This window comes from Brassica oleracea, chromosome C4 (assembly GCF_000695525.1).
Source record: "Brassica oleracea var. oleracea cultivar TO1000 chromosome C4, BOL, whole genome shotgun sequence".
NCBI classification, from domain to species: domain Eukaryota; kingdom Viridiplantae; phylum Streptophyta; class Magnoliopsida; order Brassicales; family Brassicaceae; genus Brassica; species Brassica oleracea.
The window spans coordinates 26497598-26515773 of NC_027751.1; the positions used below are offsets into that span (position 1 = coordinate 26497598).

General features: G+C 40.2%; 2 protein-coding genes and 1 long non-coding RNA gene across 8 annotated transcripts; all 3 read right to left on the reverse strand.

Moving 5' to 3' along the window:
- Positions 1 to 192: 192 nt before the first annotated feature.
- Positions 193 to 3992, reverse strand: LOC106342711 (citrate synthase 5, mitochondrial). Its single transcript, XM_013781724.1, has 20 exons — positions 3911 to 3992; positions 3719 to 3785; positions 3565 to 3627; positions 3368 to 3409; positions 3151 to 3216; positions 3005 to 3070; positions 2800 to 2913; positions 2636 to 2699; positions 2397 to 2479; positions 2254 to 2306; positions 2090 to 2167; positions 1844 to 1972; positions 1687 to 1729; positions 1502 to 1588; positions 1248 to 1349; positions 976 to 1083; positions 842 to 892; positions 680 to 753; positions 541 to 592; positions 193 to 460 (listed from the first exon to the last, which is right to left on the reverse strand). The coding sequence occupies exons 2-20, from the start codon at positions 3767 to 3769 to the stop codon at positions 368 to 370; spliced, it is 1419 nt and encodes a 472-aa protein (XP_013637178.1). The 5' UTR covers positions 3770 to 3785; positions 3911 to 3992; the 3' UTR covers positions 193 to 367.
- A 2342-nt stretch (positions 3993 to 6334) lies between these two features.
- On the reverse strand, positions 6335 to 7072 carry LOC106342712 (VQ motif-containing protein 18-like). Its single transcript, XM_013781725.1, has one exon. It carries the CDS (start codon positions 6943 to 6945, stop codon positions 6490 to 6492), a length of 456 nt encoding a protein of 151 aa, XP_013637179.1. The 5' UTR covers positions 6946 to 7072; the 3' UTR covers positions 6335 to 6489.
- Positions 7073 to 8085: 1013 nt separating this feature from the next.
- LOC106342713 lies at positions 8086 to 9861 on the reverse strand. 6 transcript variants are annotated; one of them, XR_001269855.1, is made up of 5 exons: positions 9701 to 9861; positions 9514 to 9595; positions 9044 to 9347; positions 8754 to 8872; positions 8086 to 8672 (listed from the first exon to the last, which is right to left on the reverse strand). It is a non-coding gene; the product is annotated as an uncharacterized LOC106342713 (long non-coding RNA). The 6 variants fall into 6 exon arrangements; XR_001269858.1 differs by lacking the exon at positions 9514 to 9595 and having other exon boundaries at positions 9691 to 9861; XR_001269856.1 differs by lacking the exon at positions 9701 to 9861 and having other exon boundaries at positions 9500 to 9684.
- Positions 9862 to 18176: the final 8315 nt, after the last annotated feature.

The following is an 18176-nucleotide window of genomic DNA, read 5'->3' on the forward strand; positions in this document are numbered from 1 at the left end:
CCACTAAATAACTAAATGATTTATTTCACACTCACACACAAAGTAAAAGAGTAGGATTCAACGACTCCTCTAGCCCTCTTCTGTTTTATTGTGCGACCTCGTACTCTACTCATTGACTTAAGACTAATAAAAACAAATCCATGGATGGAGGCTTGAGAGCCAATAGGTTAACTTGTTTGTCAATGTTGGAATAATAATTTAGTGTATTTCAATCCGAGAAAGACCCTTTATTCAATTGTTGGCATTATTTCATTTTCAGAAGACAACTCCAAAGAAAAACAAATAATCGTAATGAAAATTGTGCTAAAAGATACCCATCAAATGAGAGAGAAGAGTGATTATCTTGACCACCACGTTAGGTATGACCTCAGCGGCTCAAGCTCATGAACTTATCGAGCCAGTCCATGTTAACACTCTTCGGTCTCTCAAGTGGCAGTCCAAGAGCTCGATCCCATATCAGCTGAAACCAAAAAAAAAAACCAGAATATAAGCTTTTATGGATCTAATTGGTCTGTACTAAATGTGAATTTTATATGGCACCTGTGAGCAGATTCCAAGACTCCTTGAGACGCCAAAAAGAACCGTGTAGTATCTAATATTTGACCCACACAGAGAAATATCATTATATTCAGCTAAAGGTCCAAGTCTAATCACACTTAAATGAGAGTACAATTCTTACCTTGCTTCGGTTAGACCATAATAGTTGAGCAGCACTCCACTGTGAGCATCCACGTTAGGCCAAGGGTTCTTGACCTGTAAAAGCGATTTCAAGATTCATAAAACCAGAGAGAATGAGAAATATGGTAACATTGTTATGAAGTAATGATGAAAAATATAATACCTTTCCTAGCTCGGTTAGAATAGGAGGCACAACTTCATAGAGCTTAGACACCTGTTGTGTTGATAAATGATATGTGAGTATAAATATTAGAAATTCAAGACCATGATCGAAAATTAAATTTAAAAAGAAGTTACCAGCTGAAAAAGAGGGTCATCAGGTAGATGCTTCAAGGCAAACTCTCTTTGGCATACATATCTTGGATCCGTCTTACGCAAAACGCCATGGCCATATCCTGGAACCACCTGCAAGACAAATGTTTGGTTAGAAATGCCTTGCGAACCTTCACAAGAATACAATCCTATTCTTTCATGCATTGTCTGTTTTCACATACTCAATTATATACTCAACTTTCATTAAGATCATATCAGCTATAGTTTCAAAAGGCAAAGCAGATCATTTTTTTTACCTTGCCACTGTTTAACGTTTTCCAGACATAATCTTTCAGCTGGTCCTTTGATATATTTTCTCCGCATTCCTCCACAACTGATTTGATCCATAGCAAAACTTCCTGGAACAAGAAGATTCAATTCTCAGTTGTTATCAACTCTAACTTCAGTTGTACAATTATAATATCAGCAGTTTACCAGTCATTTCTTGGAACTATCTGCTATGTATACTTGTAGACGAACAATATTCATGAGATATAAGCTAGGGGGCTACCTGATTCGCCAAACCGTGTAGTGGTCCAGCTAAGCCATTTAAGGCAGCTGCAAATGCAAGATATGGATCTGAAAGTGCACTCCCAACCTAAATGCATAAATATCATCAGCCATAAAAGAGAACCATCAGAAATGTATTAAGAAATTCGAAACATTGCACTTTAGCATGTAGCAAGTAGTACATACCAAGTGACCAGCGTGAGCACTAACATTTCCACCTTCATGATCACTAAAACGAAAACCAGTTAGAAAGAAAAAAACTCATTGATCATGATGCTATAAAGGTTTTGTAAATGGTTGGTAAAATAATGGAGAATCATCATATATTAGAACCAACACAAACCTGTGAATGGTGACATAAAGCCTCATGAGCTCTTTCATCTGAGGACTATCAAATCCCAGCATGTGTGAAAAATTAGCACCATAATCCAAAGAATCATCTAATGGAATTATGCTACCATCCTTAAACATTCTGCAATATTAAGTAGTATGTAAATGTAAATTTAAGAACACTACTAAGGAAGAAAAAACCCCAGAAATTAGAAACTTCAGAAGCTAAAGACATGGAATAAGTCATACAACACCTAACCTCCGATAAACGTACGAAGCTACAACAGGGACACGAGCTATCAAGTTGAGAGCATCCTCAAAGGTTGGCTCCCAGAACCTGAAAGGAAAAGATCAGTTTATATGATTCCAGCTACTATAAGACAATCAAGGTAAGAGAACTATAAACAGTGATCAAGTTTATACTTTGACTTATGAACAACACCCTCCTCATATGCCTTCTGGAATTCACTTTCAACCTGGAATAACAATTTAACAAAGATAAGATGTTAATTGCTTTAATTTACTATATAAAAAAAGCCAAGATAATTAAGAACAGAGTTAGCTACCTGGAGAGCCATAACACCACTTGCAAATTGAGTCATTGGATGAGCAGTCAAAGGCAAAGCATTGATAGCTTTGTAGACATAATCTGCAATTTAAAATAAGTATAAGTTGGTGTTCAAAAAAAAAATTAAGTATAAGCTAGAGTTGTTACGTTTTCAACAATCATAATATTTGATATAACAAAATTATCAACATCTGAACTAAGGTTACAAAAAGGACAGAGGAGAGGTGAACTGCAAACCTGGCACAGCAGCACGGCTAGCTAGCTCCTTTGACAATGCATCAACTTGCTCTTTGTTTGGCACCTAAATCAAATAAGAGGGAAAATTATACTTTAGGATAATATATTGAAGGAAACTAAATATTATGATACATTTTTGAATAAAAATGCTAAGACAATCCAACCTTTCCAGTTAACAGAAGCCACAGAAGACCCTCAGGCAAGGGCTCTCCTCCAGGCTGAGCTGCAGGCAATACTTTCTGGCATTCAGGAATCGACATGCCTCTAAAACGTATCCCCTGAAAGAAAGATCAGAGCATATGTTATATGATCTATGAACAGATCGATTATATGATTTTATATCCTATGAGAAATAGTATATATACATACCTCTTCTGCATCAAGCAGTGAGGTTTCCCAGAGTAAACCAGTCATCCCTCTCATTCCACCAAGTACCTTTCAAAAATGTTGCATGTAGTAAGGTTAATAATATATATGAGTTGAGAAAGCTCTTATATATTCCTTAGAATCCATACCATATCAACAGTGATGTTCCCCACTGGGACAGTTCCATGTTGTGATTTCAATTTCTTCAAGCGGTCCTGAAATAGGAAGTTGTGAAATGACAGAAAATAAAACAGAAATGTGAAATAAAAAAGATAGCAAATAAAACAAAGAAAAGAGCTTCACTTGGTGCAAGACTGCCCTAACTTAGAAAGAAAGATACAAGTTGAATCAGAGACAAGGAAGAACCTGTTGTTCTGGAATTATCTCTTGCAGCTGAGACTTCAGGTCCTGCATTGCCATTTTTTTAAACCAACATCAACACAAAATATTTTTTTTTGTAAATCATAAGATTGGAAAAAGAGAACAGTCACATAAAAAAAGAAACTTTTCACTTCTTTTTCATCTCAAAATGAAACATTAGCACGTAAAAACCCTAGCATTACCAAATCGGAAGAGCCTTGCGTCTGAATCCATCTGACGGAGTTGCTAAGTGAAGATTGCTTTGTCTGCTTATATTAGATCCGATCATTATTCGATAGCATAAAGAAAAAAACGTTACACAAACACACAAAAAAAGGAAAGGTAAAATCTACTAACGACTCGAGATCGGAGCCTTGAAATGGCCGAGACGCTCCTAAGAAACACCATTTTTCAAAACTCACACCTGATCACAATATTTTTCTCAAACAAGATGATCCGTTACGGTTTCATGCAATATCGATACTAAACAAGATTGAGCCGTTAGGAGATTTTTAGATATTAAACAAAAGAAAATAGAATTCTCATTACCGGTGATTCTAAAGTTTTTACGCTATGAGCGATCAATCGGGAGATGATGAAAATGTTTTGCAAAGTGAGGAACAAGTGTTTCTGTGTTCATCAGGTACTAAAAATACAACAGAACCAAACCAAAAAAATAGGATTCTTACTACTAAACCGGAACAATAAACTAATTGCATAGCCAAACCGATCGGGTTTTTTCGGTTCTGCTCGGTTCGTTATGGGATTATATATCATCCAAGTCCGTGTCACGCAAGATTCGAAGCAGTCGCAACGATTCTAACGCCTAAAATAAAGGTCATTAATAAACGTAGCTGTTTGTTAATATATTTAAGGGTATAAAATGTCTTGTTTTCTTGGACAAAATAGAAAATATCAAGTGAATAAAATATATTTTCACAAAATAAAACAAATTAATGAAGCGGAAAATTTCTTAAAAATACACGAATTAATTTTCATTTGCTAATAAAATACACAAACTATTTTGGATCCTCATTTAACACACGAATTAATTTTTGTTGCCTATTAAATACATAAATTTTTGAAATTCGCAGATTTTACGCATCATTTTAGATGGCGTTAACTATATTTAACGGAAGTGACGACGGTGTTAGTGTTTAATTAACACGTATTTAAATTGTGAAAATAAAATTCTTTAAAAATACACAAACTATTTTTCATTTGCTAATAAAATACACGAACTATTTTGGATTCCCGTTTAATACACAAACTAATTTTTGTTTTTTATTAAATACCCAAACTTTTAAAATTTGCAGATTTTACACATCGATTTAGACGATGTCAACTATGTTTAATAGAAGATGACGTTAGTTTTAATTAAATAAGTGGTTTAACTGTGAAAAACACGCTCACTCTCAGCCAACTGAAATTGATTTGAGTTTGTTACAATTCGAGTTTGACACCCTAATATGTTCCAACCTCTTTTATTCTCCAAACTATGTTCTTTTTCTTCTTCTTTACTTTGATTTTCCTTTATATCGATTCGAAGTGGAGTCGATTTCCATGTCGTGAAAAAAGACGAAGAAAAACTATGTAATTTTAAAGGAGTTTCTGATTTTGGAATTAGTTTAGTGTTATTCATTTTTAATTCTTGTTCTTCACTCTGATAGTAGTGATAATGATTCAAGGTTAATTTACACTATGGTAAATAAGTTTAGTGTTATGAATTAGGTTATATATTCTTTCTACTATGATCAAAAAATTTGAAATTTCATCAAAAAATATTTTTACACAGATTTTTACACTATGAAAGCGTAATTGAAAAGAAAGCTAACAATATAATCTATCGGGAGGATTTTAAGGATTTTTTTTTCACAGATTGACCACATGCTCAATTAAACACTGAGATTGTCTTCACTTCTGTTAAACACAGTTGACATCGTCTAAATCGATGTGTAAAATATGAAAATTTCAAAAGTTTGTGTATTTAATAAAAAACAAAAATTAGTTTGTGTATTAAACGAGGATCCAAAATAGTTAGTGTATTTTATTAGCAAATGAAAAATAGTTTGTGTATTTTAAAGGAATTTTCTTTTCACAATTTAAACACATGTTAATTAAACACTAACGCTGTCGTCACTTCCATTAAATATAGTTAACGTCGTCGAAAATTATGTGTAAAATCTGAGAATTTCAAAAATTTGTGTATTTAATAGGCAACAAAAATTAGTTCGTGTATTAAACGGAGATCCATAATAGTTTGTGTATTTTATTAGCAAATAAAAATTAGTCCGTGTATTTTTAAATAAGTTTCCCTCTTTTTAATAGTACTTGGGTCGAATGGGCAGCTTGAAGTTCTTCATTCTCCATTATAAAATTCCAGCGATTATAAAATAAAGTAACAATTGAGTGATGTAACCCAACTACTAAAAGTAATAAACGTAGCTATATAATGATTAATTACATGTGATATTATATTATACGACACTATTGCTCAATGATTATGATGACCAAAAGTAAACTGATTGGAACAAGATAATATCCAAATTTTGGATCTTAATTATATTTTGTTACTTAATTAATTCCAATAATCATCTCTATCTATCTTTTACGAAGAAACAAACCAATTTCTTAGCAAAAGAAAAAAAAAAAACAATTCCATCATCACAATCATTCTCGCCTTCTATATATATAAACTTGCGCAACGCTAATTTCAATCATAATTACATCTGAATAGATACACGAATGCGTTAGTACAACGTGTTGCACAAATTTCATGATTGTTTGTAGACGATCAAGAGACCGAAGCTCAAACTTTCTCTTGGCAAAAACAGTCTACCAGGTTAAACTCTTCGCTAAACTACTTTTTCTTGGCAAAAGTCAGTCAACTACTTTTTCTTGGCAAAAGTCAGTCTACCAAGTTATATCAAAGGGCACCCAAAAAAATCCAAACGAGTATATCTATACAAATTATGTATGCCCCTAAATATGTGGTCAATGTCTCAGACTCTCTCTTGTTACATCCCAAATCGAACAATAATGTAATCATCAGAACCAATAAGAATCATAACATATAGTAGTAGAACCCCTAGAGTTTAGGGCAAGGTGGGACCAGCGACCGAGTTTATTTATTGCTGTTGAAGATCAAACCATCGACTTGAGAATATGTTGTCTTCATCAAGATCAATCAAACCATCTAAATCAAAATAAGTGTTTGTGTTTGAACCTGATCCCCATTCTTCCTTCACCAAATGTCTCCCTATAATCATGTTAACATGCTCCGCCGTATGTTCTTTGCCGGATTCTTGAGGTGGAGGCGGTGGCGCGTGAATATTCGTTCTCACTGTCTTTTTCTTAGAGCCGATTTTGGTGATATCCGGTTTTCCGGTCAGACTTTGGACGAGTGTACGGAAGTTCTTGACGTCGGTGCTAATAATCTCCGGCGCAAATACATGGATGATACGGATCTTAGGCTTGATCTTGGTAACTATATGGGAGTTCTTGTTCAAGGGTACCAATGTTTTTGAATAATCTCCATAAAAGCTTTGATGAGGAAGGTGATCAAGATCGTATTCAGCCTTCATTGAATTTCTCACCTTTTAAACAAAAGAAAAGGTTTGGATTTTGTTTGGATTGGATTGAATTTGAGGTTTCTTGTATTGTTTTAAGCTATAATATGCAAATGCTGTGGATTATCTACGCCTGTATATATACACACAAAAGGTTGTGGATATGACGATAATTAAATACAATATCATTGTTGGTGGGTCAAAAACATATATTAACTACAAACTTGATATGAAAGTACTTATCAAAAAATATATATGAAAATACTAAGTAGTTTAGGATGAAATAATAGTTAATGGACCTCCATTACATACATAGCAACAACTTGATTTAATAAACTGTAATTTCCCCAAAGAATGATCTGTTTCTTTGACGCCATCTAATTAAAATAATCATTAACTTCCCAGCTGATGTAAAAAACATCAAGTAGATTGCGTGAGAGATGTTTTATTTTAGGTGGGGTTGACATTAGGCCTGGACATTTTAACAGACAAAACCAATTAATATTCATCCGAACCACTATACAAAATATCGAAAGTACTTAAGAATTTGGTACTTTTGGGTTCAGGACAATCCGAACCGAACCGAAATCCGAATGAGGATCCCAAAAATATCAAAAATCAGTTAAATATTTTAATGTTTTTATATATATTACAGTGATTTAGATATTTTGGAGAATTTTAAATATTTTTGTAATTGTTTTATTTGTTATTTTGAATCCATTTGAGTTAGTTTATGTAGTTTAACAAGTTTTTATTTAGATTTTTAAACAATTTGTAAGTTTTTAATTAGATTTTTAAATAATTTATATATTTTGAGTAATTTTTTTGTTAATTTTAAATTTTTTAAAACAATAGTTTTAGGCAATTTCAGATATTGGTTATAATTTGATCTGAATTCGACCTATAAACTAGTAAAACTCGAATTAGACTTATGTGCATAATACCGAAAAATCTGAAAACTCGAATCAACCGAACGGAATCCAAAGGGACTTACTTAAGCCCAAGACTTTGTTTTATTTACAAACTAGAGTTTTGATCCGCAAGGATGCGCAAATATTATTTTTGTTTTCTAACAGATAATATGATAAAGTATTGTCTTTGTTCTGACATGTTCTTTGACTTGGAAAACTCAACTCACAATTTCTCCTTCGTTCATTTATCTGCAAATTTTAGAGGACAATAAAAATGAAGAAGTTATGTAAAAGGTTGTGAAATCACTTTTTTTCAGCACAAACCACCGTCAAAAGTTTTTGTTTTATTCCTAATAGTTCTCGTATGAGAATCAAACCTGTTGCTACCAAACCAAAATCTACATTGTCCATTTCGATTCGACTATGACTTGCCTTCTTTCCTGATTGTAGAAGCACCAAGAACACCATCACCTGAAACCTGGTGACGATCCTCATGAGACTCTCCAGCTCTGATCAATATTCCAACACTTTCTACTTTCTTGTTGGAACCAAGAAAATGACCAATCTGACCAGTGACACCACCTCCACAATCACCAAACGGGAAAAGACGCTCAAACATGTCCGGATAACCTGAGCTTGAACCGGGATGGTAATAAAGCAACTTATCTATGGATTGTCCATCACCATTGAATGGTAGTGGGAGCTTGTGAAGCGACTTTTAAAAGACCAGATCTGGTTCATGATTTCATCTCTCCCCTTTTGACGTTTGTCTCCATTCATTGATGCCACTATAAAGTTACTACTCCCCATCTTCTTAGTAAGCTAATCCACCTTACATACATTTAATAAATGCAATTCAACTATCTGACATATAAGATATAGAGAGACCAGATAGCTTAAGAACACATGTACCTTTTGTCTTGTGCTGTAGAAGTTAATAGCTTGATTGATAATAAGCGTCCCATAAAGATCACAAAGTGTATCAAACTGCCACTCTTCTTCACAACATCAACATAATATTGTTCGATTCCCTGGAAAAATTAACATGTTGTAGTCTCATGGTTGAAGTTAAGAGTTAATCATAAGAATCAAGAATCAAGAATCAACTCATCACGCTTCACAAGTATTATCTCAGGATCCATCATAAACTTGTTTATCATCTCCAGTATCTCTTGAGTAAAAGTAACAGAAATATAGCAAACCTGAACATCGTATCTGTAAGCCTCGTAAATTTCGTCTTTGAAACCTTTGCTCAGCATCTCACCTTCATTACTCTTATCAAGAATCAAAAATTTAACAGCCTTAGTTTGTAAATTTCCTCTTTTTATCATTTTATTTGGTCGACCAGGTGTTCTATGTACACCACACTCTTCCTTCTTGATATCTTCTACAATACTCTTACCACCGATGCAGGCTTAAGCCTGAATATTGGTATGTACTCCCAGTAGATTGTATCGTCTTCTCTGTTTGTGAAGCAAATTCCCTTGATGGAGACAATATCAAAATCTGAATCATTGAGACCAAAAAAAAAGAAATTACACATTAGAAATTCAGATATCTCACAAAACCTAAATTAAACCGTTCTCATCCTAATTCCTAACCATGTAATAAAAAGTGGATAAGCATGAAAAAAAAACAGATAGAAGAGAATAAAGGACTTGTCTTTGCATACGAAAGCACTGATATATTTCCAACTCTTGAGATCCCACTTTCATCATCTTCATAGTTTAACCCCATCTCACCTTCATTACTCTCTCCACCCATTCGTATGATTCAACCATCATATTAAATTCCAATTCAGTTATTATTATTCATAAGAATTTCAGAATCTAAGATTGGAGAAACGTACATAAGATTACCTAAGCTTTTTACTCGAGATCCAGACGACTGCTACAATGAGCTTTCCGGAGGAAACACATATTGGATATAAAGGGCCCTAACCCGGACACTTGATCCAGTGAGGTTCCTCAGGTTCGGCCATGGCTTGACCAGGTCGACCAGTCAGTTTTTTTAAGGTTTGATTAATCTTAAGTCAAATTCGGATAATTATGAGATTCATAAGATAGAGTCTATAGATAAACTGATTTCTTTATTTATATCACAAAGGATTCGATACAATTGTTAAGTTTTCACTATAGGCTATTACAATGTTCGATCCTAAATCAGTATATCCAACCACCCATCCATCCGCGGCCTTGAGTTTTCACGGCTAAGCCAAGTCCTTTCCACGATCACCATCTTGTCCTGAAACCAACAAAACGTAAGTATCTATCTGATAACTTAATCAGTCAGTTTCTAAGCATGCAACAATGAACGGTTCTTTCTAAGTTCAACCCGAAAATCCCCTTAGTATAACCCGGCTTATCCAATCGTTTAACCAGATCGATCAAGTTCAGTTTGCGGATCTAGATCAAACCGTCTTACTCACTGAACCATCCGGATCGGCCATAACCCGATCAAGCCAAACAGCCATGATCTGTGATCTATCGGATCCAACACTTAAGCATCAGATCGCATGATCGGACCTGCTCTAAGCCCGGATCCCTTACCCGGTCCTAAGACCAAGACACTCGATCGTTTATACTGAAGAAAAAAAAAACGATCAAGTAAGGTTTGAAGGACGAGACCGGTTTAGGCCGATTGGCCATAGTCCCGTTCGGATCCACCCGAAGGCCATGGCGATGGCTTATCCAGTCCATACCTTAGACGTGCGCTCTGGAGTTCCAGTCGCAGTCTGCTTCGCTTTCTCCCTTAGATCCACCATGTTTGGATCGTTCTTCCAACAATCACGGTCGGATCGCCTTCTGGACTTGATTCCGATCAAGTCTTCTCTTCAGATCGCGCAAGTCTCTCTCTCTTTCGGATGCCTTTGTTTCTGATCGAGTTTTTGGTGTTTTCCTTAAGAAAACCCATGTCCAAAAACGACTCCAAGGCCCCATATTTATAAAAAATCGGTCAGGAACGGTTATAGGGCGAGAGGGTACATTTTCCAACCGCTTGGGCGGATATCCGTACGCGCCCCTTCGGCCAGAAACTGACTCCAACTGCTTGGCACGTTTCCCACACGCGCAAGGCTTAGTCGGACCAGTCCAGCTCCGCACCTGATCCGACCAACTACTCGTAACCACCCCGAACTCGTCTAACTGGCCCAACCGCCGAACATTTCTCCCAGCTGAGTTGAGCTACCCGACAGTTGGTCCAGCAGGTCCAGATGAGTCTACTAGCTGATCGAGCTGATCTAGATTAAGTGAACTCGTCCAGCTTACAGCTTGACCATTTTTCCAACTCGTTACACTCTTCCTTAGCTCGGTCCAGCTCCCTTTCTTCACTTTTCTCCCTTTTCTTGGCTAAGTCTGGATCATTACTCAGACTTAACCCTTTGTTCAGACCATGGAACGCTTGCCTTTGAGTCTTTCGATCGGCTTGCACATTCCCTCATCCCATGGCCCGTCCCAACGATCCTTAGCAAGGATCTGAGATGCTACAAGTCTCCCCCACTTGATAGGGATTCATCCCCGAATCCAAACCAAGTACTGCTTCCTCCTCGAATTGTTTGAACCACTAAGGAAAGTCAGCCTTCATCTTTGCTTCCGTTTCCCAAGTTGATTCTTCTTTCCCATTGCAATCCCAAACAACTTTTATCAATGGGATCACTTTCTTCCTGGTTGCTTTTTCCATCCTATCAACAATCCGAACCGGCCTTGTCTCCAAGGTTAGGTTCCTAACTAACTCCGAAGGCAGTTCCGGCACTATCACGTCTTGATCCGTAAGACACTTTCGGAGTTGGGATACGTGGAACACATTATGAAATGTATCCATTTCGGTTGGCAAGTTTAACTTGTATGCCACCGGACCAACCCGCTCAATAATCTTAAACGGACCCAAGTACCTCGGATTTAGCTTTCCTCTTCTGGATACTCAGGCTCAACCCTTGAATGTTATCATCTTCAGATAGACCAGATCGTCCACTGCGAACTCAAGATCCTTCCGGTGCTGGTCCGCATAACTTTTCTTTCTATCTTGGGCCTCCTTCATCTTATCCTTTAGGAACTTGATCTTCTCAGTTGTTTCTTCAACTATCTTCGGTCCAATTATGCTGCGCTCCCCCAGTTGGGTCCATCATGATGGGGTCCGGCATGGCCGCCCATATAACGCTTCATATGGCGACATCCCGATGCTTCTATGGAAGCTATTGTTGTAAGCGAACTCTACCATAGGTAGATGCCTCTTCCACGAATCGCTCCAATCAAGAGCACATGCCCGCAACATATCTTCCAACGTTCTGATGGTCCTTTCGGATTGGCCTTCAGTTTGCGGGTGATAGGCCGTGCTCATACTCACTCTTGTTCCCAGAGCCTTTTGAAAAGCTTTCCATAATTGAGAAGTGAATCGAGGGTCTCTATCCGAGACGATACTAGCCGGTACTCCATGTAACCGAACTATTTCCTTAATGTACTTCCGAACTATTTCTCCAACACCATATGTCTTCCTTATGGGAATGAAGTGTGCCGACTTAGTCAGTCGGTCCACGACTATCCATACTGCATCCTTCTTGTTCCTGGTTGTTGGAAGACCAGTCACAAAGTCCATTGTGATATGATCCCACTTGTACTCCGGAATGGGCAAGTTCTGCAGCAATCCACTCGGAAATTGGTGCTTGGCTTTGACGAGTTGGCAAGTGGGACACTTGCTCTACCCACTTGGCCACATCCCGCTTCAAGCCCACCCAGTGGTAGTATCTCTTGATATCACGGTACATCTTTGTCTGGCCGGGATGAACTGCGAACTTGGACAAGTGAGCTTGTCTCAGTATCTCGTCCTTAAGTTCCCCATCATTCGGTACACTGACCCGACCATTGACAAGGATCATACCATTGCTTGATGTTTGGTACTCGGTCTTGTCATTCTGAGCAACTTTTTTCAAGTTCTCGTCCTTGCCTTGAGCAATCCGGATCCTTGTGAGCAGGTCCGCTTGATCTGCTACACTCCGACCCAATGGTTCCTGGTCCATAGACAATGCGTTGAGATGCAAGGCCCGGATCATTCCTTCAAGCTCTTCAGACTCCTTCTCGGCTGACACATCGGCCCTTCTCCTGCTTAATGCATCCGCGACCAAGTTAGCCTTGCCCTGATGGTAAGCAATATCAAGATCATAGTCGGCCACAAATTCATCCATAGCCTTTGCTTTAGGTTTAGCTCAGGCTGAGTAAAGATGTATTTGAGGTTCTTATGATCCGTGAAGATCTGCACCTTGGCTCCATATAGATATGATCGCCATATCTTCAAGGCAAACACTACCGCTCCCATCTCCAAGTCATGAGTTGGATAATTCCCTTCATGCTTCCTCAATTGCCTTGAAGCATAGGCAATTACTTTGCCTTTCTGCATCAGAACGCATCCAAGCCCGGATATAGATGCGTCTGTATAGACCGCATAAGGTTTGTCCGCTTCCGGCAAGGCTAGAATTGGTGCACTCGTCAGCATATTTTTCAATGCTGAAAAACACTTCTCACACTCTTCCGACCATGTGAATTTCACATCTTTTCTGGTTAGTTTAGTCATGGGCTGAGCCACGCTCGCGAACCCTTTCACAAACTTTCGGTAATAACCAGCCAATCCGAGGAAACTCCTCACCCCAGTGGCATTCTTAGGCCTTGGCCAGGCCTCGATGGACTTGATCTTCTCCGGATCGACCAAGACTCCTTGATCCGACACAATGTGTCTAAGGAACCCGATACTCCTTTGCCAAAAGGAACACTTGCTGAGTTTGGCAAAGAGCTTTTGTTCCCTTAACTTCTCCAAAACAACTCGAAGATGGCCTTGGTGTGACTCCCGATCCTTGGAATAGACGAGGATATCATTTATAAAAATGATAACGAACTCGTCCAAATATTCCCGGAAGATCCCATTCATCATTTTCATGAACGCGGCCGGTGCATTGGTTAGGCCGAACGGCATGACTAAAAACTCATAATGGCCATACCTCGTTCTGAAAGCAGTCTGCCGGATATCCATCGGCTTGATCGGAATCTGATGATAACCCGAAGCCAAGTCGATCTCGGAAAACCAAGTCGGCCCTCTTAGTTGGTCTAGCAGTTCATCTATCCGAGACAATGAGTACTTGTTTTTAACAGTAACCCGATTCAATCCTCGATAGTCTATGCATAGGCGGAAACTCCCATCCTTCTTCTTCGCGAATAGGACTGGCGCTCCCCAAGGTGAACTACTTGGCCGTATGAACCTTTTTTCAAGCAACTCTTCCAATTGCTTCTTCAACTCCGACATTTCAGCCGAGGCCATTCGATACAGCGCTTTGGACAATGGAGTAGTTCCCGGTTCGAGTTTGATCGTGAATGGATCTGACCGGTTAGGTGGTAAACCCGCCAAGGTCTGGAACACATCCTTAAACTCCTTGACCACTAGAATTTCTCCAAGGTCTACACCCTTTCCGACTTCGGTTGTGGAGATCGTGGCCAGGTAGGCTTCACATCCCTTCTCGAGCATCCGTTCTGCTTGGATCACCGAGACCACCAAACTACCCGAAGTTGACCTTATCCCTTGGAAAGCGATCAGTCCAGGTTCACCCTCAAACCGGACTCACCCCCGATGCCAATCTAAAGTGGCCCGATACTTTCCAAGCCAGTCCATGTCTAAGATTACCTCGTGGCTTTTAAGGCGGACTATCACCAAGTCTACAAGCATACTCCTGCCTTGGATCACAACCGGAATGTTTTTAACTAGCTCTAGCGAATGCATGACCTGACCACCAGCTGCATTCACTATGCCAAAACACATGTCCCGTTCTTTCTGGAACATCCCCTTTCCGATCATATCCGGGCTAACAAAACTATGTGTTGCCCCAGAATCGAAAAGTGCGTGTGTATCTACACCGCCAATACTCAAGTTCCCTACAATCATCCAGGCTGAGTTCTCTACCCATTACATGTTCCATGCAATACAATGCAATAATAGAAATAGGCCAGGGCGAAGTGACATACCAGTGATCGCTCGTAAGGTGCTAGACTCGCCAGACTTCTACGAAATCTCATAAACCCGCGGTGCCGTGGTCTGTCCCTTGCCATGGGTTGACCTATCCGCATCCGCCCGGTTTCTCTTCTGCTCCCCTTGCAATTTTGGGCATTCCTTCTTGTAATGCCCTGTCTTTCTACAATGGAAGCATGATCTTCCATCCTCACTTGTCACGTTTCCTTGCCCTTGGTCCATTTTTGGACAGTTCTAGATCGCATGGTCCTTGCTACCACATCGGGTGCAGGTACCCACTGCTTTCCAGCATTCGCCTCCATGCCTCCTACCGCACTGGGTGCACTCAAATCGACTTCCCGATGACTTACCGCCTTCCTCGACATGATCCCTCTTCTTTTTTCGGTCGTTGGACTTGCTACCCGAAGCCTGTTGGGTGTGTGACTTCACCCGGCTTTCCTCAGCAAGAGTTGTCTCCAACAAGGAAACTTTCTCGACCAGTTCCGAGACAGTACGAAAAGTGAGGACAGAGCAGTGCGTACGAAGTTCTACTCTCAGTCCGCGGAAGAACCAACGCACCTGCACCGACTCGTACAAGAATTTTGCCTCAAGCCGATCCCAAGCTTCGGCTGGGAAGTACTTCCTGTTGAACTCGTACTCAAAGTCCTCAATCCAATCGATGCTTCCTCCAGTACGCTTGTCCACGGTAATCCACCAGTTGTGCACATCCCCTTCAAGGAAGTGGACTGCGATATCCTTCTTGTAGTCGCCTGGACAGCGACTAGACTTGAAGTTCCAGATCAGACGGTTCCTCCACTCACCTGCTTCGATTGGATTAGTACTACCTTTGAAGTGTTTGGTTCCCATACGGCTTATGTATTGCAACACACTCAGGTAAACCACCTTTTTCACGGCATGGACTGGCTCTGGGTCCAGATTTACCACTTCGGCCATTTCCATGACCCGTTCTCCTCCAACTATAGGAATAGCCATAGGAATCCGAGTCGATTGCCCAACAGATGAGTTCACCAATGGTGTGAACCCTTGCGTTAGGGTCGTTATCTGTGTTGCCATAGCCGTCAATGCCTTCAAGACTTCCCTCATGGACGGCTCTGCGGCCCGATGACGCCTACGTCTGGCCTGTTTGTCTCTCGCTCCACCAGCCAGAGCCAAGTGACTTCCCGCATTCGAGGACTCAGCGACTTCCTCGTCATGCTGTTCCAGGTTGCGGTTAAGAGGGTCATCCTCTACCCGAGTCTCGGTATTAATAAGGTTAGTCTGAACCCTTAGTATTTCCCCAGCGTTCTGTCCAATCTCAGGTCCGATCGGAGTTGTGTTTAATGGATTGACTCCATCCAAAGCCGCAGCACTTGGTTCAGCCGGTCCCTTGTTTTTCCTTTTTCCAGCCTGCGGATAAAACATGTTAGCGAAATCGCCGCAACATATAATACATCCTAGACTAAGCAAAACGTTACCGTGAGACCCGAGCCGAATGAATGGTTTCCCCATAACCCAACTAATCCTAGAATCAAGCATGCTCTGATACCAACTTAAAGTGCCCTAACCCGGACACTTGATCCAGTGAGGTTCCTCAGGTTCGGCCATGGCTTGACCAGGCCGACCAGTCAGTTCTTTTAAGGTCTGATTAATCTTAAGTCAAATTCGGACAATTCTGAGATTCATAAGATAGAGTCTATATGCGTTTTATTAGAGTCAGTATGCTGAAAGATAAACTGATTTCTTTATTTATATCACAAAGGATTCGATACAATTGTTAAGTTTGCACTATAGGCTATTACAATGTTCGATCCTAAATTATTCTATCCAACCACCCATTCATCTGCGGCCTCGATTCTTCACGGCTAAGCCAAGTCCTTTCCACGATCACCATCTTGTCCTGAAACCAACAAAACGTAAGTATCTATCTGATAACTTAATCAGTCAGTTTCTAAGCATGCAACAATGAACGGTTCTTTCAAAGTTCAGCCCAAAAATCCCCTTAGTATAACCCGACTTATCCAGTCGTTTAACCAGATCGATCAAGTTCCGTTTGCGGATCTAGATCAAACCGTCTTACTCACTGAACCATCCGGATCGGCCATAACCCAATCAAGCCAAACGGCCATGATCTGTGATCTATCGGATCCAACACTTAAGCATCAGATCGCATGATCGGACCAGCTCTTAGCCCGGATCCCGTACCCGATCCCAAGACCAAGACACTCAACCGTTCATACAAAAGAAAGAAGAAACGATCAAGTAAGGTTTGAAGGAACAGACCGGTTTAGGCCGATCGGTCATAGCCCCGTTCGGATCCACCCGAAGGCCATGGCGATGGCTTATCCAGTCCATACCTTAGACGTGCGCTCCGGAGTTCCAGTCGCAGTCTGCTTCGCTTTCTTCCTTAGATCCAACATGTTTGGATCGTTCTTCCAGCAATCACGGTCGGATCGCCTTCTGGACTTGATTCCGATCAAGTCTTCTCTTCAGATCGCGCAAGTCTCTCTCTCTTTCGGATACCTTTGTTTCTAATCGAGTTTTTGGTTTTTTCCTTAAGAAAATATGTGTCCAAAAACGACCCCAAGGCCCCATATGTATAGAAACTCGGCAAGGAACGGTTATAGGGCGAGAGGGTGCATTTTCCAACCGCTTGGGCGGTTATCCGTACGCGCCCCTTCGGCCAGAAACTGACTCCAACTGCTTGGCACATTTCCCACACGCGCAAGGCTTAGTTGGACTAGTCCATCTCCGCACCTGATCTGACCAACTACTCGTAACCACCCCGAACTCGGCCAACTGGCCCAACCACCGAACACTCCTCCCAGCTGAGTTGAGCTACCCGACAGTTGGTCCAGCTGGTTGAGCTCAGTCTACTAGCTGATCGAGCTGTTCTAGCTTAAGTGATCAGCTCGTCCAGCTTACAGCTTGATCAGTTCTCCATCTCGTTACACTCTTCCTTAGCTCGGTCCAGCTCCCTTTCTTCATTTTCTCCCTTTTCTTGGTTAAGTCCGGATCATTACTCAGACTTAACCCTTTGTTCAGACAATGGAATGCTTGCCTTTGAGTCTTTCGTCCGGTTTGCACGTTCCCTCGTCCCATGGCCCGTCCCAACGATCCTTAGCAAGGATCGGGGATGCTACAGGATAGGTTTAAGCTAATGATTATGTAAAATCATATTAAAAAAACTAAACTAATTATAACGCACCGACCGCTCACAGCTAATGGGCCATCCACGCCCGCTCTCTCGGCCCGTGGGCCCCATCCTGTCTGACGGTCGGTCCGTTAATTTTCCAAGGCTATAGAGTCTTGTTTACTGACCCTGCAATCACCACCCGCCCTTTTCCCATGCTTTGG